Below are 24,019 nucleotides of genomic sequence, written 5' to 3'. Positions count from 1 at the left end.
ACTCACTTCGTAGACCAGGCTGGCCTTGAACTCAGAAATCCGCCTGCCTCTGCCTCCCGAGTGCTGGGATTAAAGGCATGCGCCACCACGCCCGGCTTGGAAAATACCTTTTTGAACATGAATCATATTGAAAATCTAGCATCGAGTTCCTGTCCTCCCTGTGTGGCCTCAGTGGCATTCTGGTTTCTTATTGATTTATCACTTGATTTCCGGAGAAGCAAATTCCAGGAGGTGGTTAGGAAAGTCAGTTTGCTTTAGCAATCACAGTTCCCCATGTATGGTCAGAGCCTCTTGGTGACCTTCCTTACTTTCCACCTCTCAGGTTTTCCAGGCATGTGTGTGTGTGTGCGTGTGTGTGTGTATGCATATATGTGTGCATATATATGTGTATACATATATATGTGTGCACATATGTGTATATGCATATATGCATATGTATGTGTATGTCAATGTGTATATGTATATGGGTATACACATATATAGAAGTTTAATATCTATTGAAGAATGAGAAACATTTAGAACACTCCATCCTAATGGCATGTCTTCATCAAACACCTCTCATCAGGGCTCAGGGAGCTCTGTAGAAGAGAAGGTGGAAAGATTGTAAGACCCAATAAGATTGAAGACTCCAAGGAAACAGTGTCTTTCAGATTGATGCACATATGAAATCCCAGAGACTGTGGCAATATGAACAGAGTATGTTCAAGCTAGCCATGGTCGCGGTGCTGAGAGAGAGAATTTGTCCCATTCACCATTCCTAATCAAGAAGCTATCTCCAACTTATAAGCACTTTGCAAAGGAAACAAAGTAAATATTATTTTTCTTCAATGGAGCCTTGCTGGATATATAAACCACAATTAAGGAAAGGCCCCATTCCCAGAAGTAGATAGTCAATAACAAAATGGATTCAATGATATCTCTGCAAAATTTTGGCTCATATTGTTTCATTTGTGCATTTTAATGATTTACTCATCTTTTACTTGTATACTATTATATGTCCAAAAGAGTTCATAGAGGAGAAAATTGAATTGTGTTTTCAACAACAAGCCCTAGCTCAAAAGAACAGGAAGTATGGTAGACCAAAAATTTTAGTCAAGGTCTTTTACAAAAACATTTTGCAGAGCAAAACAAAGTAATATTTGGTGAGCAATAAATAGCCAGAGATTTGATGCGTTATAGTGTAAGATTGAGGTAAGAAGAAAAAACATGTTCCAGAGTATCAAGAATCTTCTATTAAAGTGTTAGGGATGTAAATTAGTGGTTAAGAATGCTTGCTATGTAAGTATGAAGACCCTGGTTTGAATCTTCAGCACCCATATAAAATCCCATGTGTGTTTGCACGTACATTTATAACTCTAATGCTGTGAGAGGCAGACACAGAGGGATGATTGGAGATTGTTAGCTACTCCTTAGCACCAAACTCAATGAGAGATCCTGTCTCTTGGGAACAAGGTAGAAAGCACACCTGACAGCCAACTTTTGCTTCTATACACACCCATACAGCTCCATGTGTGTATACTGCACACACATATTATGCATACACAAATTTAATTAGTCAAAGAAATCAAATAAAAAACTATGCTGATTAAAGTGATGTGATTTGACTGACAGATAGCAGACACCATTAAAAGCATTTAAGCCTGGAATGAAAAGGCCAAGTTTGTGCTTAGATAGACCCCCTCTGGTTACACTGTGGATGATGGATTGAGGAAAGCAAATCTGGAGTCAAGAGACCAGTTATGTAGTCATTAACAGATCTAGAAGAAAAATGATGAGTCTGACCTCAGCTGAAGGCTGTGAGGATAAAGGGATAATGTAGGGAGTAAGCCAGTGGGAGCACAGATCCAGGCTACCTTCAAGAGATTGATTGGAGAAAATGAAGAATTGACAGGAGGATTGCCTGTGGCTCAGAGGGCAGATAGGTATAGTAGTATTTTTCATTGAGATAAACACACACACACACACACACACACACACACACACACACACAGAGAGAAGGAAAAACACATTGTGTAGGAAAAGGACAATGAATGTCTTTTGGACAGGATGGTGCCTGGGGATTAAGAGATTCAGACGTTCTTACTCTTTATCTTAAAACAGATGTGCCTGCTCTGAGGAGTTGACACAGGGCTTTTCTATTGTGTTTCTGGTACCATGGCTTCTGTAGTGCCAATAAGGACATGGTAGGACACATTTTATAGATATTAATAGATTCATCCCTGCTTCTTTCTTCTATAATAAATTAAACTAATTGAAATTGTACAGACTCGTATCTCACAACAGGAGTTCTAAAGAAAGGTATGTGAAAACCCCAGGAAGCACTGGAAGAACTCTAGTAGTCTTTTGTTTAGTAGATGAAGATCTTACACTCAAATACTTTGAATGCCTCGCTAAAGATTGTGGGGTATATCAATGATTGGACTTGGGATAAACTTCAGCTATCTGACTCCTTTTTGGCTTAAGATGCTGTTCACATATCATCGCCCTTTGAAAATATACAGAGGGAAAATTAAGCAGACACTGATTTCTTAACTATGATATCTTCATGGTGTGAAAAGCTGAGCGTAAAAGAGGTTCTAGGACAATAAAATGTGGCTGGACTCAGGTAATTTCTCTTTTTGTTAAACAAATGGATAATGACTTTCTGTCAAAAGCACAAAAATAACAAAAATACTGATTTAAAATATCAATTATCAAAGTTCTTGCAAGAGCATCTGTTCATCAGGATTCTGTGGTGTTCTTTGAAGTCTTTTGCTAATGTTTCAGTAATACTCGGATACTTCTTTGTGGGTGATATAACAAATGTTCACTCACATTTTAAATATCAATATGTAGGAATATGTTTCTGGTAGACAGATATAAATATGTTTATAGAGAGAAATGTAGATGTTCAAATGTAAACTCTGGCAGTATACTTGTACATGTTTATTTCCCACTGGGCTGGATTCTGTCTTTGTGAAGTCGGGCACAAGCTTAATTCACAGTACACACTTATCACACATATGATTAATCTACACTGAACTAACATGGGATCTAATTCTGATGAGCTTGAAGAATTATAGAGATCAATTTCTATTCTGCTGCTCATGGAGTGATGCATAAGAATCAATCAGTGCCTTCATAGGGATCAATGACTGAGAATCTGAAAGACTTTAATGCCAAGAAGCAAACATTGAGTCTAGATCATGAACATTGACATTCTGAAATGTGAGACTCAAACCAGCAACCAGCAGACATAAAGCAAGCCACGGAGCCAGGTTTTAATATGGCATGTGAGGTGGGACAACAATATGGGAGTCAATACTGGCTCAACCTTCAAATATAAAACTGATTTTCCCAGTCACAAATTGTCTGCAACCTGGTATCTGACATTAATGATCTCTGCCACTTTGTTTTCTATAACTTCTTTGAACTTCTCTCACTGAGTCAATAAAGTGAAGTTTCTTATCCTATGAGCCTCAGATACTAACAGGATGGATGTCAAGACACAGGCCAACACAGCAACTGAGAGGAGAGAAACTGTTTTGGATGTTAGCTAAATATATCTATGGTCTAGGAAGATAATTATCTTAAACTTAGTAAAAGTTAAGTTGTATATTCGGAAATCTAATAGCAGAAATTCCTTCAAATAATATAGTTGCCCTTAGCCATTTCTTTTTATAAGACCATAAACCTAGATATAGCTGAGTTTTCAATATTGCCACTGATTTATGAAATGATGGTATTAGATAAAACCATCAACATTTAAGGCATTTTTTGAAGTGCTTTACCTTTTTATTGTTTTCCCATATTTACTCATCTATTTTGTTCCATGGTTCTTTGGCCATAACTGAGTAATACCATATGCACCCTGTTTCAATGAGGGTCCACTTAATCTATAACATATTTTAAGCCAACATGCCTTTGTCAGATTTTATAGGATTTAAAATATTGTTTTCTTAAGGCTTACATAGAGGAATCATATTCTTTGAGCAAGTCACTTGAAGAGACTCTTTGAAAACAGACATGCTGGAAAATGTATTCTACATTCAAAAAATGTCATAATCTCACTGAGGCTGTCCTCATGATCATGAATTAACAAAGATTTTGAGCCTATTAAGGAATTTTCGTTCATGTCTGCCACGATGGAAAACAGCCTGCCTCTCACTTCTCTGCTAGCCATTGCATACAAACAAGTAATTTATAAAGAAATTAAAATAACTTGTAACCTTGACTTTTAAAAAAATGTTTCATCTTTTAAAATACTATTAACGACTTGATAGCTAACTGGGTATTATGCGTTTCCACCAACTGCTTTATTTCTTAGAATATAATAGTCATCAGTTACTGCACACTATTTAAATTACACATGCCAAAATTGTCTTGAACAAGTTTTATCCCAGTATTTGTTTGTCTTCTATTTCACATATTCCTTAGATAAATATGTTGTGCTAAATAATTTGTCAGTGATAGTGGTGGCCCTGTGTTGGTTTTTGACCGGGTGATTTTTCCTCACTCAGAGAGTAAAACCTGCTAGCTCTTCTGGCCTTCACTCAAGGCAATGGACTTGCTTCGCCATCAGCATATAGAGTCTAAGCAACTCACTGTACTTCCTTAGTCATACTCGTGAACTAAGAAAATAGCACAATTTGGGCTATCGTGAGCACTGAAGGAGTTACATGCTGATAGATCTTGGAACGTTCTTAGCGTCAGGAGAAGCTTCTTATGCTCTTTTGTTCTCTTGGTATGGTTTACACAGTTTCTGAATAACGCAATGGGCAGAACAAACATGATATGACAATTGTATCAATATAGCTGGCAAATGAAGCTCTCCAGATACCTGGGCCTAGGGCCTCTGAGCCCACCTTAAAATCATTTGGCTGCCTCTGTAGGAAAGCTGGGCGAAAATCATCACCCTCCAATACTCTTTTTCCAAATAGATCACAAGTAAATGGATCTTCATGAGCTACCAGTGAAATTAATCATCCCGTCGACCAATGTACCAGAGACCAGTGTGTACAGTTCTGGGGGGTACAGGAACATCAGGAGGTAGATGACCTTGCTTACTTCGATTTCTATCAAGTCATCTAAGGCCTCTGCTTCTCAAACAAGCAAATGGAACTAGCTTTTCCTTTGTAGCGTTAGTAGAAAAATCTAGGGAGAGAATTTTTGTGAAAGTTCATAATAAATACTAAATCACTTTATAAAGTTAACACTATTCTTTTTACGTTAAGCAATATCATTGATTTTTATTTCGATATTTGCTCCAGATTCTGCATGCCCCCTTTCTTCCTTTGTTGGACCATTCTTTATAAAACTCTGCAGGCAGACACTGACAGTGGTAATAAGACAAATACCTTTATCACTCAAATGTCTCCACATTATTCATCAGCTCTTGTGGTTCGTGACATCTCAGCTAAAATTCACCCCTCAGCTGTTTTTTAAAATACTAAGCCTTGATGTGGCCATTATTTTTCTGTAAATATCTATATTAGAGCCCTCAGAGGATAGATGAAGACAATCAAATTTGTTACAAATCCCTCCTGAACATGGCTGATTGGGAGCATGGACATGGATTTTACAGTTCTATATCTAGAGGAATGTTTAGAGATAAGATGAAAGCAGGCTTCGTATTCATCACACATTGTATATTTGACTTCAGCCTCCCCCTCAGCCTTTAAATCAATGGCATCTGGTTCTTGCTACTTAAGAGTGCCATTACTTTCCAAACTAAAAGGCAGTTAGTGCTGGATATAGCAGCCCCATTTGATTAAAAAATAATTAACTCGAGTTACATGCATCCCAGAAGCTTAAATGAGGATTTCTGTTTGGGTGGGGGGCATACTTTATTTCTACACCAGAGACAGCTGAACTGGGAGGCTCCCTGTGGTTGTGATAGACATTGTCATGACACAGTCATTTTGATTTGATGATCTAAAGTTCAGCATTTCATAGAAAAACTCAGTAGTGAAGAGTGGTGGTCAACATTTGACCGGTCAATAGGATCACAAAGCAGCTGAACCTTGGTGTAACCCCAGTGTGTCCTTCTCTACAATGCCTGGGGCACCTCATTGCTTTCATGTCTGTAACAACACAAACACTGGCAATCATTCTCTGTGAGACAATTGTATAAAAAAAAAAAAAACCCTGATATTTTATTATTATCAATCATTAAATGTAATGGAGGCCAATGATTGGTGAATTCATTCTCAGAAGTAGAAGAAAATTTACTTAGAAAGTCAAATTATTATTTGAATTTCTTGAAACCATGAAATCTGACATACTAGTACAAGTTTGGTTGCCTGAGTGAGTAATGTTTTGCCCCCTGCCATTACGGGAACAATGTAATGTTGGAATAGCTTGTAAATCACATTTTTTTAAACTGAGGAAGTCCTTTTCCTACTTATCAACCAGGTGAATTAAGACAATGTGTTAGTGACACCAATAATTTCCATGTTGTCTCTGCTTCCTTCTTTAATGGCAAATGATTTCCAAGCAGTTTTCATAGAGGAAGTTCTTGCATGGACAATGTTTTAAGAAGCACTTCTTCCTTAGCTCAGTCAGGGAGCTATAAGGCAGTTTTTAGAATATAGTCTGTCTTGTTGGAATTTTCTAGAATGTTGTGCCTCATCTGCATTTTGAAAATCTCCTGCTGCTTTGACAAATAATCAGAGAATCTGTAGTTAAATGTAAAGTACATAAGGTCCCCAGATAGTTCTGGCTTGATAGATGAATGGTTAAGAATGCTAACCCAAAAGTGCAAAAGAAAAAAAAAAAGTGGAGTTTTAATGATTGCGGGTGAGTTGGGTACCTAAGCTTTCATTGTTCCACTTCTAAAACAACATAGCACAGGACATTTCTTTGAGTTTAACACTGTACGATTTTATCCTATAAAGAAAAAGAGCTTAGTTCAAGTTTGCCATGTAAGAGACAGATTATCAATGTGGGCTATAAATGGATGTTGTCTTCACAATGGTAACTCAGATGCCATTTTATAGAATTTCCATAAAAGCCCCAAATTTCCTGGGCAACAAAGGATCAGGCTACTAATGTTTGCCTGTCAGAGGCTTCTTTTACACATCTATCAAGTGTAGTAGGCCAATAATCTTTTGATTATGCTAAGGCATAAATCAATGTGATTGAAGGAAAAAAATACCTTAGCTGCTCAAGGGAAATTATTGGATCATGCAACTTACAAGTGGATGTCCAGAGGTCAATCTGATTAAAACCATGCCTAGATCCAGTGGCTAGGAACATTCCGTCTATCTGTATCACCTGACTCCCCCATCTCTCAGCTTTCTGTCTGTTTTTTCATCCCCTACATTGCTTTTATTTTTAGGCTGACTTTGTTTTTGTGCTGGCAAAATTGAACCTCTACAGTACCAAGCATCTATGTTGCTAGTTTAAGAATCCCAGGGGCAAAGGAGGTTCTCTTGTAAAGAATTGTGAAACTGGGGCTAAATGGCATTGCTTCCTATACTTTTCCATGTTTGAGTAACTTGTATGGCAAACTAAAAGCAAAGCACTGTAGTTTTCCAGGTTCACACATGAACATATTCAAGAACTGTGATAGCTTAATCACCCAAAGCATTAACTCTTGAAAGAGGCAAAGATAATTTCCCAAATGACAACGAAGGCCTTCATTAGGAATATGTAACCCAACATGAGAGAGTCTCACTGTTCTAAGCAAGCCTTTGTTCATTGAAATGAGGTAATTTAATGAGAATAAACTCGTGATTTGACCCAGAGGCCATATATTTTGTTAAAGTAATGTTTAGATACTTTATAATTAATTTGCATTTGTAATGAAGGATGGTAGACTTACATTGATAAAATATAAATACAGAATTTATCACCAATCATATAAGTGATTTCATTCTTGTTCAACTGGACCAGAGTCAAGTTAGATAAATAGAAAAATGCAATGGCTGGAGTTAGAAAGGAAACTGCCAAAGTTTCAGAGGGGATTTTACACTTAAGACTCCATTTATTGCATGATAATGATACAATAGAACTTACACTATGCATGTATTATAGTTCACTGAATCAATAAAAATCACATAGCTGTTAATGATTTCAAACTCAGCTTGCTAAGCAAGATTTGGCAGAGCTACCAAGTGGTTAAAAGTGTTTGTATGAGAGTTAAGGAGTTCCATGCTCAAGTCCAAGTCTGACTGTGTGTGTGGTGTGTGGCCTTGGATTTGATGTCTCTGGGACATAGGCTCCCCATTGAAAAATTAGGTAATAAAATGCAGTCACCACACTGTAGTGGGGAGGGGGGTGGGAAGAGTTAAGCACACTGACAGGGAAGTGCTGGCTTCTGCATTCTTCAGGCAATGCCTATGCTGTTTCATTCTCCCAGGTGCCTAACAAGTCCCCCACCCCCACCCCAGTCAGTCACTTAATTATTCTCATTGGCCCCTATGGTACTATCATTTTAATGCTCATTGTGTTCTCTAAGATGGTATCATAAAGGAATAAATTTTACCCACAGCAAGAAGGGCAAATGGTGTTTTATGAACTGCAATTTTAATGCCTTCTTTTTGAGCTTTTAAAGGAGCAAGGAGAATGTTTAAAGCTAGCTCTTGGGCTCTGCAGGTCATACAGTACATCACTGTTGATGTTTCAGTGTTTTCAAAGGCTTTTTTTCATGGATGCCTGCCCTTCTCCTGTTTCCTGTCTTTTTCTCCCAGTGTGACCTGCCTTTATTTATGATCCTGAAACAGAGACAGGATGCTAAATTCTTCTGAGGTGGGTAGTCAACATGGTAGACCAAAGCAATAAGATTTACCCTTAGCTTATTTGCTAAGTTTCCTGCATTCACTGGTTTATTTCTGGCTCTTTCAGGTTCTGTTTTCTTGGCTGTGTGTGTGTGTGTGTGTGTGTGTGTGTGTGTGTGTGTGTGTGTGTGTATGAGAGAGAGAGAGAGAGAGAGAGAGAGCCGACAGCCTCATTCACATCTTTGCACTTTGCAGTGAGGGTTAAATGAGATTATGTCCACAACAGGAAAGTGGGATCCAAGTGAAAATTTTCATTATGATTTGTGATTACCATGTGTCTGTGTATCCAGAGCATGTTAGCAGCTGAATTGGTGTGTGTTCTGCTTTCATTCCTCAACTCCCCAACATGCAGAGGCTCTCTGCCAGATGGCTACTCTGCCAGCTGTGTCTTGTTTTGTCCTTGTAAACACTGCATGCCCCAACAGGGGAGGCTTTACTTATAATCTAACATGCCTTGTCCTTTATCTCTTTCAGCTTGAGAATTACATTGTGGAAAATATGAAGTCGGAGATGGCCCAGATACAGCAGAATGCTGTTCAAAACCACACGGCCACCATGCTTGAGATAGGAACCAGTCTCTTATCTCAGACTGCAGAGCAGACCCGAAAGCTGACAGATGTTGAGACCCAGGTATGTCCTCAGGGCCAGAGTCACATACTCAACAAGAAGATTATTTTAGAAATAGTCTTTAATCTAGTCCATAAACAAAGAGCATATGTCAGCATGAGATTTGGGAAAACATACATTTTTGTTTATTGGTAACAACAACGAGTGCTTGACAAGCTATGAGTGCCTTAATGAGGGGGAGTATATTTAGGTTTGCAAAAAGAGAGCAGGGAAAAAAACCTAATCAGCATTAAGTTCAAATAAACACTGCAGCTACCAACTGTGATATGACTTGTGTAAACCAAAATAGTCACGTGGTGACTGTTGACTGTTGACGAGCTTTCTGAGCTGTCTTGCTTTATCTCTGGTAATGCATTCTTGATAATGGCATCTGTGATACCAGTAAATTGAAAGGAAAGCTTCAGGTTCTCTGAGCAAGAATTAGCATGAGTCTGCATAAACCTGTACATTTGAGTGGAAATTAGTACAAAGTAAGGATACCTTTAAATTATCACTGTCATAAGTATAGTGTCAAATGCACTGTCAGAAATGTAGTGTCCAATGCACTGGAAGATGGCCTTTCAGTGCAGTTGACTGTGGACAGTGTGACTCCGTTGTAATACCATTCTGAAACTTGGAATGAGATGTGGCTCGATTCTGATGTAGCTGATTTCTATCAAGGCAAGAAATTTGCACGTGAAAATATTTCTACTTTATTTAATCTATGTCAGTGATGTTGTAAATCATGTTAATAGTTAAAGAGAAGTGGCAAAGATGCTTTGTAGAGAGAAAACAGTTTGTATGAAATACAGGTTGCCTAGACAAACAAAACAAAACAACCAAAAAAATTAAAACTCACACACATTTATGAAAATCATTTAAAGAATGTAGGTAAGGAAGATATTCTGATCTCTCTCACTAACACAGTTATTGAACTCTAAAGTCTTCATATCTCTTTCGCTGACTAATGATACTAATAATCAACTAGTGAAACCAGAACTTAAATGCTGATTGCAATGGAGGAATAAATTGCCTGGATTTTGAAAAACACTTTTTTTTTTTTTCTGTAGACTACTATCAGATATACAGGAAATACAGGGAATGGGACCTAGATCTCATAACTGAACAACATGATATGTATTGACTCATTTATAATCATGTAAAGCAAGCATGCTGATTTATAAAATATTGATTTCCTATATTACACACAATGAAATTTTTTTTCTACTTTATTTAATGCCGAATGCTTACTGCCTGCAACAAACAGTTTCACAAGTTCCAACCCTGAAACACTTGCAGGTGAGATGGTTCAATAGTGTAAGGTGCTTTTCACCAAGCTTACGGACATGATTTCAAGTCTCAGAATTCATGTGGTAGAAGAGAGGACTCCAGTGTGTGCGCGCGCAAGGATCTTTATTTATTTTTATGTCACTCCAAAACTTTCTCTGATATTGTTTTTATTCTTTTCTCATCAAGGAAGTGCTGGTGTGGTGGAGAAAAAAATAGTCTTGTTAATATTTTAATCTTCAATCTGTAAAGATTTTTGTTTTGCAAGTTTTTAAAAGTAGCAATTTATTCTATGTTCCAAAGACTGGGAAACATGTACTTTCTGAAAGATAGTACAGAGAAGGCAATGAATAAAGAGAAAATAGAACTCTGAAAATTCATCATAAAGGCCAATTAAAGTTTACTACATATAGCAAGAATATTTTTAGCATAGACAAACTCAAAGATAATCACAAATCCTTCAGAATTATCAACCAGACTCAATTAGACAAGAGAATGCACAGACAGGCCTCCTTGTGCTTTACAAAGTAAAGCCCCTGCATTCTTCTCATCTTCCTTTGAACATGTGGTAGTCATTGGTGTTTACACTCCAAACTTTTCTTTATCAAGTGTGTATTCACATGGTGTACATTTGAACTCTTGTGTGTGTTTTGCTTCAACCTAACCATGAAAGTGCACCCTGTTCCTGCCACAGAGTCATTTACAAAATGAATACTCAGTGCCTTTACAGGATTCACTTAAGAGCTGAAGGAGCCTTCTGCTCAGTTCCTGTTTGCTCTGGTATTTTGCTCTGATATCCTCCTAACTTGGTTTCACACGTTTGTGGTTTCCTTTCCTGAAAATTGACTTCAGGCTGTTTTAGAATCTGAGGATCATGTAGCAAGAGCTTTGCCCCGTTGTGCACCCTGGCTCTCACATGATGATCTTATAAAGATAAGCTACTTATTGCTTACTAGTCCTCTGTTGACCTTCTAGATTTGTACTTTCAAAGGCAGTAGGAAGGCCTTGGTTTTGCTGCAGGGCATAAAGAATCCCTACACCCAATGAACATTATAATCAGAAAAGGGGTCCTGGGATGAGCACCTCTAGAAAAGATTGCTGGCCATGGGCGCGCTAATGAGACATTGAAACCAGAGAAAGCCTTTTCCTTCTCCCTATCTCAGTGGAGAACAGCACTCACTCAGACATATCAGGCATCCCTGCCTCTTCAAGTTCCTCTTTTGTATAAAGGAGTTAGGATCATGAATTATTCATGTGCCCCTCCTGTTGTGCAATCTCACTCTCACTTTGTCCTCAGGCAAATTTGGTGTCAGGGGAGGGAATTTATCAGATCAACAAACTGAATTAAGTTCTACTTTTAATTGTCCCCTTGGCTCAATGTTAAGCAATCTTACATACATATTAACTAGTATAAGCAAATATGTCCTATAAAGTATGTCATATTTTCATTCCTTGTTGGAAGATGAAGAAACTAAAATAAAGAATGATGCAAAAAGTTGGTTTAGCTGAAAGAATTAGTGACCATTAAAGTGAGAATTTAAAGTGAAGCAGTTTGGTGTCAAAATCTGCATGATGAGTATCTTTCTACCAGTGCTGATCGCTCTCCTGTGGTTCTGCTTTTTCTTTAAGATTATGGGATTATCATCAATGGGTGCAAACAGAGAACAAGATTTAACTCAGCAATACTTTTAAAACTACTGAGCCCCTCTTATATGTAATATCATGGCTTTGCTGCTTATGGGAATGGCAGTCTCCCCCTTCCCACACATACATCATTCATTCTCTCAGGTGCCAGTGACTTCATCACATGCAGCCTTCGAGCTGTCCTTGCCAGCTGCCAGCTGTGTCAACTGTAGGGAATGTCTTTAGATGGCTATCTCAAGTTTCCTCTAGTCTCCAATAGTTCCAGCACTATGGTATTAGAAACAGAATTTAATGTCATTTGAACAGATGTATTTTGCATATTTCCATGGGGCAAGATGTCACAATAAGCAGTCCTTATGTTCACTGACTGAGTTAAGGTGGTATAAAGTCTCTAGATCAATTCTCTTTTTCCAATTTCTGTCACATTTAAAACACACCTTTTGAGTATGCTGTTGTGGGAAGAACAGGGACCCCAGCTGCTGTAGTCTCAAGCCCATCAGGTATTGGTGCAGAGACCACAATTCTCAACAGCCATTTCTAAGCAATGACTCACTGTGGCAGGATACTTAGCATCCTTCCCAGGAGCTTTAGAACTTTGCTGACACATGACTTTGGCTAGTGTTTTCCCATCACTTGTTGCATATAATAACAGCTGTCTTGAGGACTAAGACTTCTACTGAGTACTCTTTTCTCCTACTCTCTTCCTCACTGGGGTAAAGCCTGGATCTCAATCTGAAGACCATTTCTGGCTCCTCCCACTAAGTTTCCCTCCATAGACATTTGCTCTAATAAATTCCCTGCACTTTTAATCCCACTTCCCTTCTGCTTCTCAGAGGTCACTAAGCACTATAACTTCATGGATCACCACAGCACAGTTAGAAACTTGAAGCAGTTCAGATGTAGTCAGTTGAAAGAGCACATCTCTAGTCAATAAGTTTCTTCTTATGTCTACCATCAAAGGCTGGCTCTAAAAATTGAACTGTCTTCCTTGATAGGACATAATTGAATAAACTTTAAACCTTGAACTAGCTGAAATGATGGTGAAATAAATTAGCGAGGGGGTCTTATAAGGAAAATACATTGGTAATTAATTTGCATAAAGTGCTGGATGAAGATTCGGAAAATTTTGGCTCAATTTGACAAGTGTTCTTTTTTGAAGCTGCATTAACACAGCCACATTTATCTATGCATATGTTGTATGTGGCTGTGTTACTGTTCTCACATTGGGGTGGTTATACCAGAGTAATAGTAAAGACAATATGCCCTAGATATCAGGGTTTCTGCCTGCCTCCCCTGTTACTGTGACAAAATATGTAACAGATACAACTTAAGGGAGTAAGAATTTATTTTGGCTTACAGTTTGAGAGTACAAAATTCATGATGTGGGGAAGGCCACATTGTGAGTGTGTAGCTGGGAATGCTCATGTTTAACTATATCAGAAAGCAGAAAGGTCTGAGGCTACAAACAAGACAAGCTACAAACATGAAGAGTTACCTCTAGGGATCCATTTCTTCCACTGAGGCCCCAAGCCATAAAGATTCTATAATTTCCCAAAACAGCATTGCCAGCTGGAGACCAAATGTTCAAACACATGAACCTTTTGGGAACATTTTACATCCAAATAATGACGGCTCACCAAGCTAAGATAGTTACTACTTGGCTATTGACTGAAAAAAAAAAATCTAACTAGTTCTTCAAACACATGTTAATTGGAAAGTAAGGATTTTCTTTCCTCTTTTGAAGCTCTATTACTGGGATTTGGAGTAGAACATGATGTATATCAAAACCTTAGTAAGTTCTAATTAAGTAATTAACAACCCTGATTGTAATATATTTGGATTTTGATCCAAGGCTGCGTTGGTAGTAATATAACTAAAAACTTAGCTGATGGGCTGAGTATGACTTCAAAGAAAAGTAAGATACTGAAAAAAATTGGGCTGCAGGAGTAATCATCCCAATGTAGGTTTTTGTACTATGAAGAACATGATAAATTTGGCCCCTTCCTGCCTTATTGTGATAATTTGATTTGTAAAATAAGGAGAGATCAGATGATGCCATCATCTGCCACAAACTGAAGACCTCAGGATGCCTGGAAAGGCAACAGTTGGTAGCAGTAGTTAATGGTCAAAATGGCATTTTCTTAGGCAGAGAAGCTGTGGGTTCTTAGTTACATAAGTCTATAGGAAGAACTGAGACTCTATATTTAGAGAAGCTACATAGTTCACTCTAATAAACAAGATAATTCAACCTACAATATCTGCATGTTTTAAAAAGTATTGTACTTACCAAATTCCATAGCCACATGCAGTTATTATATTTTAAATATGGCACAAAGTTACATTGTTAGGTTATAAATGGTATATATTAGTATTCAATATATATATTATTCAATATATATTATATTCAAATATAATGAGGTTACTCTGAACATTACAAATATTGATATGGAAGGTTAATATAAACATATATAACATAAATATAAAACATTACAATTTTATACAATATTAAATATCTATTACTATAACCTATATTAACAATATTTTTCCAAGGTTCCTTAATTTTTCAAATGATTTTGCAGATAATTTGTTTTCCAAGTTTGATGGGCTCAGTGAACTTGGGTTTCTCTTTTCTTTCTGGCCCCCTCCCCCCTTAAGAATAACATATTTAAGCTACTTAGACAACCATTCGATCATCTCTCATATTCTGGGATTGCCAGAGTGTTTATTTGGCATAGCTTTTGATTTGTTTTTCCAACACTTCTATTGTTTAAACCAGAAGTCACTCTGTGTTAAGGATTTCCTGAGCTGAGGTAAGAAGCAGAGCCACTTAAGGAAACTGTTGCTCACTTCATGTGGCATCTCATCAAGAGGCAGGCAAATCATCATCTTGCTCTTAGTCATGTAAGGTGTTTGGATGCGGGCAGGATACTAGGGGCCATATCACTCCATCCTAGATGTTCACTTTCCTCTATGGGGGGGGGGAGAGAGAGAGAGAGAGAGAGAGAGAGAGAGAGAGAGAGAGAGAGAGAGAGAGAACAAACAAAACAAACAAAACCCCACAGTAAATCAATGGCCCCGAGATCAATGTGCTATAAAAAAGGTATTTTGTTTTGGGGTTTCTGTATTCTCTTTCAATAACTGCCTTTCAGTTAGTGTGGATTTGAAATGAAATACTCTTAAAAGCATGACAAGAAGCTGTCTGAAAATTCTTACCTCACTTTCTCTACAAAGTGAATACTTTTTATTTTTTTAATTTTTTTTTAAAAAAAGAGCTAAGCTCTTTAAACTACATAAATCCTCCATTTCAGATCTTACTTTCCTCGGCCTATGGAAAACTCTGGGAAATTTAAGCTTTGACACTGGTCCTTGGGGACTGATTGCATTTATTCTTCACTCTTTCCTTTCTTCCTTTTCTCCCCTTTCCTCTTAAACATTTTTTCCCAGGGATGTGCTTTTGGGATGTGTTTAAGCTAAGAAGGAAATGTCTTTTGTCATTTTAATGGAATACTTCAGTTATTGCCAACAGTAAGTTTCATAGACTCATGCAAGGCAGTGGTCAATTTATCATAGTTTTCTACAGTTCCCCTGCATGCCCAGATTTGAACTTCAAGCCTGTTTGAAAACATCAGTGGAGTGACTTGAAATAAAGCAGCAATAGAGTCAAGATGATGGGAAAAGAAGAGTTTGGCATTTGTGCTTAAACTAAGTTGACCAGCCCTTAGCCTGGATCTCTAGGATTGGTCTGTTTTCTTCTTCCATGCCCAGTAATTCAAATTTGGCCTGTAAGAGTGTAACTATGCCTGTGGGGCTGTTACCTTCCATAATCAGTATCTGACTTGCAAACAACCCATTGTGCACTGCCAGCACATAGTTGAATATTCCAGTGGGCATGACTTTGTTCTACAGGACTCTGGACACAGCAGTGCAGGCCCTGTGTAATCATAGTGTAGCAGAAAAACATAGCATGGATAAAAAAGAAGGATCATCTTCAGCAATGGAGATTCCAGAAGGAAAGCAAGATGGGTGAACTACAGGAGAGAACGGAGGTAGATGTTTTTCTAGGCATGGCCAGAACATACTTCTAAGCATGCCTTGAGTATGAAAACAAGCTAACTCATCAGATGGGATGGGATGGAAATTTCAACCAGAGAGAAGTGCAGATACAAAGACCTTGAGGTAAAAAGGATTTGGCAAATTGAATTGACAGAAAGACAGTAGATGGACCATAGTGTGACAAATGGGGGACAGAAGTGATATCCAAGAACTAAGAGATCATAGAGTAAAAAATATGTTACTACAAAACTAAGTTCTTACAAATGTCAACCAACTGAAGAGAGGGTTCATTAACATATTCAACATGGAAAATGCCATTATCTGACTTGTTTTCATGAAGGATTTTTGCTCTGTGATAATGTAGACTAGAGGCAAAGGAGAACAAGAAGTTAATACTGGCTGTTGTTGCAAGAGTTAGATACAGGCAGCCTCAATGTTAATCCCAGATAATGATTCTAGTCTGTTTCCAGAGAACATGGATAAAAATGTAGATTATTCTTCAAAAGCCAAAATGTTGGTCTTTGAATGTGTCGAAAGGTGTGTCTCAGGGTTTCTATGTGCTGAAACACCATGACAAAAGTAACTTGAGGGAGAAATTCTTTCAGCTGACAAACTCTCAGGTTATACTTCATCATAGAGCAAGATCAGAATAGAAACTAATGCGGGAATAAGGAGGCAGGAATTGAAGCCAAGGTCATGGAGGAGTGCTGCTTACTGGCTCACCCTCCATGGGCTGTTCATCATGCTTTCGTATAACATTTGAGATTGCCTGCCAAGGAGTGACACAGCCCACCATGATCTGGGGTCCCCACATCAAACATTAGTCAAGGTCGTACCTCACTGACTTCTCTATAGGCCAATTTTAGAAAGGCATTTTGTTGACTAAGAATCACTCTGCCGGGTGCGGTAAGAGCAGATGAGCTGTTCTCGAGAGTGTGAGAGCAGGAGAGCTGGCCATGTCCCTTGTCAGCTGTGGCACTGGGTGAGCTAGCTGGGACAGTGCTGGAGAACTTGGTCTGATGGTATGGGTGCAGGAGAACTTGCCAGCTGACAAACTCAGCTACCGACCAGGCCCAGATCCAATGCTTCAAGTTGATCCCATCTGTGAACTGCTGGAGCATGTGACGAGGCTGGTCCTACAGATCCAAAGCTGCAAAATCTCAATGACACAGGGCAACAACAGGATATTCAAGAAGAGTCCCTGTGAGGATCCAGTGTAGCATATAGTATAGCAGAAGCCAGAGGCCTCTAAGCAGACCAATGACTCAATACAATGAACATTAGCAAGTAAAGATATGTGGACAAAAGGGTATACTGTGGGGCACTCAGTGACACACCACAGCTTCCATTATGAGATGTGTGTTTGTGTGTGTATGTATGTGTGTGTGTGTGTTATATCTTTTAAAACATTTTTTAACACTTTACTTGTTTTTAAATTTTTCTTTTTTGGAGGATATTTCAGGGGCAGAGTGTAGATATGAAGGGACAGGCAGGTGAGTGGGATCAGGGTAAATGATGTGAAATTCACAATGCATGAATAAAAAATAGTAAAAAGAAAGAAATAATTCTTCTCAAATATATCTAGGTTTGTGTCAAGTTGACAGAAACCAACCAACATGATGTGCCCTCAGAGAGTATGGCAAACCAAAGCAAACACAGGTTTGATGTACCTGTGAGCAATGTATTTCATTCCATGAGATGCCATGCCTAACTTTTACTCATACATAAGCATTGTGTGTCTTCTCATTCACGGTACTGGTCGTCACACAGAAATACAAAGTGATTCACTTCTCATTTGAAATATTTATAAGTGCTCATTCCGTAAGCAAAGAAACCAGAAACTGACCTGAGTAAACTATTTGCTGAATGTAGCCTCAGTCTTAATATTCTCTACCATGTTTTTCAAATTCTATTTTTCCTTGAATAAACTAATAAGGACTATAATTTAAAAATAATACTTTTGTTAATTCTCTGAGAATTTCATACAATATATTCTGATCATATTCACCCTTCCCTCACCACCCCTTTCTTTCCCCTCTCCCTTGACCTGTCTCAAGCTTTCAGGGCTTTCTACTTTCTCCCACTGAGTGTACTTGTAATGTTGCACAGCTACTCTTGTGAGTGGGGTCCACCCTTGAGTGTGTTCAACCTAGTAAGGTCACATTATTAAAGAAAACTTGCTCATCTAACAGTAATCAAATGTCAGTATGCTGGCACTTTGTCCCTTTTGAGCTTATGCAAATATTGTGCATAATGTCAAAATCTTTGAGTTCATATATGTTTAGGAAAAATGCATTATTGACAAAGTTTTAAAGTCAATAGACAGAGAAGTAATTATAAAGTAAATATAGTCCTTGAAAGTTAATACTCCAGTCCTATGTGGTTTTGTTGGCCTTACACTGTTCATAGCCTAGAAAGGAGTGAGATGCTAGAGAAGGAGTAGAAAATGGCAAGATGAGACATTTATACTTTGAAATAGTTAACTGGTTATGATTTGTTTATATATTATGTTTCCATGGATATGAATTTGAAACCACTCCATAGACTAATAATAATGATTTCATCTAATATTTATGGGATATGTTAGAATTTTAAAAATTCTGCTCTGAAGTACTCCACAAATGTATACCATGTACTTTAGCTTGGTTGCCTAGGTTAGAAGAAGCCCCTCTTTAAATTTGGCATCTGAAGGTGTTGTCTCTCACCTCCAACCTAGTTCCTTCTCTGTCCTAATACAAATACAGAGCCCAAGTGCCTTGCAGTCATAGCTCAACCAAGTAGTTTGAGTACATGTTCCAAAGATCCAGATCCAATCCCAGCTTTAATCCTGTGCAAAGGTGGAGGAACACACCAACACTTCCAGTTTTACAGCAGAACCCTGTACTTGATAGTGACACTGCAAAAAACAAAGCAAACAAACAAAACCAAAACAAAAAACAACCCCCCCTAAAAACAAAAAACAAACAAAAACTTCTCGTGTCCCTTTTAATAAGTAGATCTAAGTAAACTATGATGGATAAAAAGATTTTAAATGATTTAAGGAGAATTTAAAGCCAATATAACCTTTCCCTCCCCTTTTTAAAATCTTCCTTAGTGCAAAGATAGGGAGGGAGGATAGAGAAAAAGAAGGGCAGATGTTGACACCATTTGAAAACCACTTCTAAGGCTGCTGTCTTTGCCTGGAGAATGGTAGAGTTGGGTGTAAAAGTTACAGACTTTTATCCTACTAGTCTCTGAGTAGAAGTGTAGATCTTTTGTGACTCGTTGGAGGATTCCAGTCAGTGCAGGTGGAGAAACAATAGCAAGATCTTTTCTTAACAATTTCATGTCTGAATGGTGAGCTTTCCTTCCAATAACTACTGGAGTGCAGCCTCTCAGATGACTGTGCAAATCTGTGCACTCAAAGAAAGTCTTGGCTTAGAAACTCAGATCTGGAATCTGGATTACACTGGACTCCAGTGTCTTCATCTACAAAGTAACAGGGCCAACAGATGAGATTGTCAAATAAATGAAATAGTATGTGAAAGTTCTCTTGAATGAACTACCTGCCATGACAGCCATCCAATAAATATGGTCAAAAACTCCCCAGACTAACACAAGAGTTGTTTGGATTTCTAGTTTAATTTAGTAAGGTGATAGGCTTGAGTAGATACATATTATACATCTCTTAATTCAAAATGACCTGTTATATCAAGATCTTGTTTTAATAATATACCTTGCACTTATAAATGTTGGACAGAACATAAAGGAAACTTTCAAAATATATTATCCTAAGATGTAAGGGTATAAAAATTGGAATATGCAAACAAACTTAGTTCCCATCTGCCTGTGTTTCCACTTACAAAGCAATATTTGATAGATTGACCATCATATGCCTAAGTCATTCGGAAAAATATTAAGAACAAAACCCATTTTAAAAGCTCAAGGATTTTTTGCTACTTGTTTTGTGATTGAAATTTTATTTTTCAAAAATGTTTCAAGGTACTAAATCAAACATCCCGACTTGAAATACAACTGCTGGAGAATTCATTATCAACATACAAGCTAGAGAAGCAACTTCTCCAACAGACGAATGAAATCCTGAAGATTCACGAAAAAAACAGGTAAGGACTCTTTTATTATGAAAATGCTTTTATGTATACCTCTTGAAATCCTTGATCTCACTGGCAACTGAAAGTTTCTTTTGAGGTAACTGAAAAGCTATATCCACAAGAGAAGAGGAAGACGCAGGTCCAGCCAATGTGTCAACCATCGGGCCTGTGTTCTGATTCCATCTCGAGATGCTTAGCCCTCAGTCATAACTTCTGCCACGGGCCATTTTTCAAATAGTACCATATATACAAAAATTTTTTGCCATTTTGGCTAAATAGACTGCCATTTCTTCATCAGCACCAACTTTGTAACCCTAGAGAGAAGAATGGACAGCTGCTCTTGGATTATTACTCAGCCAGTCATTTACTCCACTCTTCGGATCATGGTAAAACACAATTCAATTCAATTCAGAGAGCTTGGATTACAGGAAAGCAGATTTATAATTTTCCTAAGAAAATACTTGCCTATAAAATAACTAATAAGAGTTTTTTTTTCATTTAAAGTCATTTAAATTTGACATAAGAAATTTTCTTCATTGATTGATAGATATCCTCATATCAGGCATCTCAGGTCAGTGGAACATAACAGATTTTGAAAGGTGGGACAGTGAAACTAGCTCACTTTGATGTCATTAGTACTGATGATTTGTGCTTGTCACAAAGAACCATCTTCTATAGAATAAATGCCGTTCACTTCATTGCATTTTCTTCTGAATATTGATTGTCTACAGGATGGTTTAGCTCTTACACTGCATTCAGTAAAGACAACTGTCCTGATAGGTGGTCACTAAATACCACTATCTGCTGGAGCTAGACTCTGCTGTCTAGATTCTTTTTCCAGGCCAGGGGAGCATGTAGCAGGACTATGGCCCTTCCTCCTCTGCAGAAGGACCAGGGAATCAGACCAAATGAGTAGCCTGCCCAGGGTCACACAGCTTGCTATTGATGGAAGCAAGAATGGAATCCATTTGCTTTGCTGGTAGTTCTCTTCTTTCACCCTCACAGAAGACCTCATGATCTACAGCCTAAAGGCTTTTTTAGCATCAAGCAAAGAGTAGACCTCAATGCCAAGGATTACAATCAAACTTCTGCACGAATAAAATAAACCTGACTGTTGATTTAGCATCTGCAAGGGGTCACAAGTGTTACATTTATTTATTCTTGTAGGGTGATATGGGATAAACTATTTAAGTATAAATAAACTTGACAGCACTTGACCCTGAACTGGCTGTTTGATGAAATGTTCTGAAATTGAAAAGCCTCTTGAAAATTACTGTTTATCCCAACACAGTCCCACGATAACCAGAAATATGCAAGTGTGTAACAGGTATGCTTTACTTCAGTCACCCTCAATTTAGGGTTACCACCAAATGCCTTAACTTTCTTGCTGAAGGGAACCCCACTTACAATAATGTATTTCAAAATCTCTGTCCAGGAATTTTGAATATGTAGATCAATTGCATGTAATTTTGGTTTTTTTTTTTTTGAGTCATTATATTTAGGATCTTTAGAAAGAGAATAGATAGATACATAGATAGATAGATAGATAGATAGATGATAGATAGATAGATAGATAGCAGACACATACAAATATATATCTATATATAGATATCAAACTTATCACTAAATGATGAAAAAGGGCTGATCAAAGATAAAGTAAGTTCAAAGGACTTTATCTGAAAACTTACTGAAAGTGTAAAATGAAATATCTGTTATAGAAACAAATGAAAGAAAGTACTGAAGAAAGGTCACATGAGTTACTGGGCCGGTTAAAACCTTATGTTCTGTTGACTTAAAACTAGTTCATTTCACAACAACCAAAGAGTACTTATAATGGACTTGTTACAACCAACAAAGAGGTAGTTCTAGGGGCAAACTGGTCAGGAGAAGCAGCCTTAGCCTGAGGATTGGGGGAAATGGCTAATTTTCATTCTCAGCTTGATAGATTTACAGTCACGTAGGGGAAATACCTCTGGGCTGTCTGTGAGGAAATTTCCAGAGAAATTTAAAGCAGGAGGGAAGAGCCACCCTGAATGTGGGCACCAGCATGCCAGGTACAGGTACTCCTGTCCTAGACTTAGCAAAAAGGAGGGATCCAGATAATCCCAGTGTTTGCCTCTCACGGACTCTAGACAGGAGAAGATGCCATGTGATCCCTTGTCTCTAAGCCACTACTGTTAGACCCTGTCGTAACATCCTGTTTCCCTGGAACCAGGAGCCAAAATGAACCCTTTCCTAAATGGCTTTAGTCAGGTATGTCATCACAGCAGTAAGAGAAGTGACTAATATAAAAGTAAAGGAAACAAACAGATGCCATGTGCAACAGCAGGTCACTTCCTGTCCTTTCTTCCTTAAGCCAGAGGGCTGTGAGTATTTTCCTCACTAGTGTTCTCTCCCAAGCACGGCTTTTCAGGCTCCCTGTCCAACTAAGTATGCATTTTATATGTTAAACTTGGTTGTGCAGCTATTTTTATTGATATTTAAAATTTATTAAAATTTAATTTTCATAAGAATGCCCTTGAGAGAACTAACAGCGTCTGCAACCCTATAGATGGAACAACATTATGAACTAACCAGTACCCCCGGAGCTCGTGTCTCTAGCTGCATATGTATCAGAAGATGGCCTAGTCAGCCATCATTGGAAAGAGAGGCCCATTGGACATGCAAACTTTATATGTGTCAGTACAGGGGAATGCCAGGGCCAAGAAGTGGGAGTGGGTGTGTAGGGGAGTGGCAAGGGAGGGTATGGGGAACTTTTGGGATAGCATTTGAAATGTCAACGAAGAAAATACCTAATTAAAAAAACCACTTAAAAAAAATAAACTTGAGTAAAAATCAAAAAATCAAAAAAAAAAAATGCCCTTGAGAAGTCAGGAAAATCCCAGTAGCAAGTCAATTTCAGTAAAGCAATGCTCTGGGAGCTGTGGTTGATATTAGCATAGTGAGGCTGACTCCAGACCCTCAGAACTGACCATCTTGTTTCCGGAGTCATAACTTCAGTAGATTTAAAGAAACACATTGAGAATATAAACTCAAACTCTCTGCTCCTAAATTCAGGTAAGTTTCTAACCAGATGCTTTTCCACCTTAATAAGCTAGGTGAAGACTCTTTTATTAAACTAAGCAATGTGCCCTTCACTTTTAGGATAGAACTGATTGTCGAATTACTAGATTAGAGTCATTAGACTGACAGAAGGTTTGAATCATCCTCAGAGTTAACACGGATGCTTTAGTGTATGGATTTAATCACACAGCTTTTCTCTATTTAAAGATTTAACTTGGTAAGCTGCATTGCAAGAACACTTACAATTTCTATTTTATAATGAAGAGCTGGGTATGTAGCCAGGTGGCATATAAACTGCCTAGCAAGCATGGGACCTGAGTTTGATCTGTAGCCCCAGTAAATATGTAGAAAAACAAATAAATAAATGCTTAAAATTAAATAGACGATAGTTGTTTTGAAGTATGTAGGGTATACCGATACTAGAAAGCAGTATTATTTTCAAATTAGTTTATATTTGGTTTTTTTTGTTTTGTTTTGTTTTGTTTTTGGTTTTTTGAGACAGGGTTTCTCTGTGTA

General features: G+C 37.9%; 1 protein-coding gene across 4 annotated transcripts in view; it reads left to right on the top strand.

The window, feature by feature from the left end:
• Positions 1-24,019, top strand: part of Angpt1 (angiopoietin 1) — a 233,575-nt gene that overhangs the window by 127,115 nt on the left and 82,441 nt on the right. For all 4 annotated transcript variants that reach the window (XM_021183365.1, XM_029469438.1, XM_029469437.1 and 1 more), the window contains 2 exons: positions 9,234-9,389; positions 20,331-20,452. In XM_021183365.1, the coding sequence (XP_021039024.1) occupies positions 9,234-9,389; positions 20,331-20,452 (278 nt within the window). The remainder of the gene's footprint in view (positions 1-9,233; positions 9,390-20,330; positions 20,453-24,019) is intronic.

Source organism: Mus caroli, chromosome 15 (genome assembly GCF_900094665.2).
Source record: "Mus caroli chromosome 15, CAROLI_EIJ_v1.1, whole genome shotgun sequence".
Taxonomy (NCBI): domain Eukaryota; kingdom Metazoa; phylum Chordata; class Mammalia; order Rodentia; family Muridae; genus Mus; species Mus caroli.
This window is presented reverse-complemented; position numbering and strand designations above follow the sequence as displayed.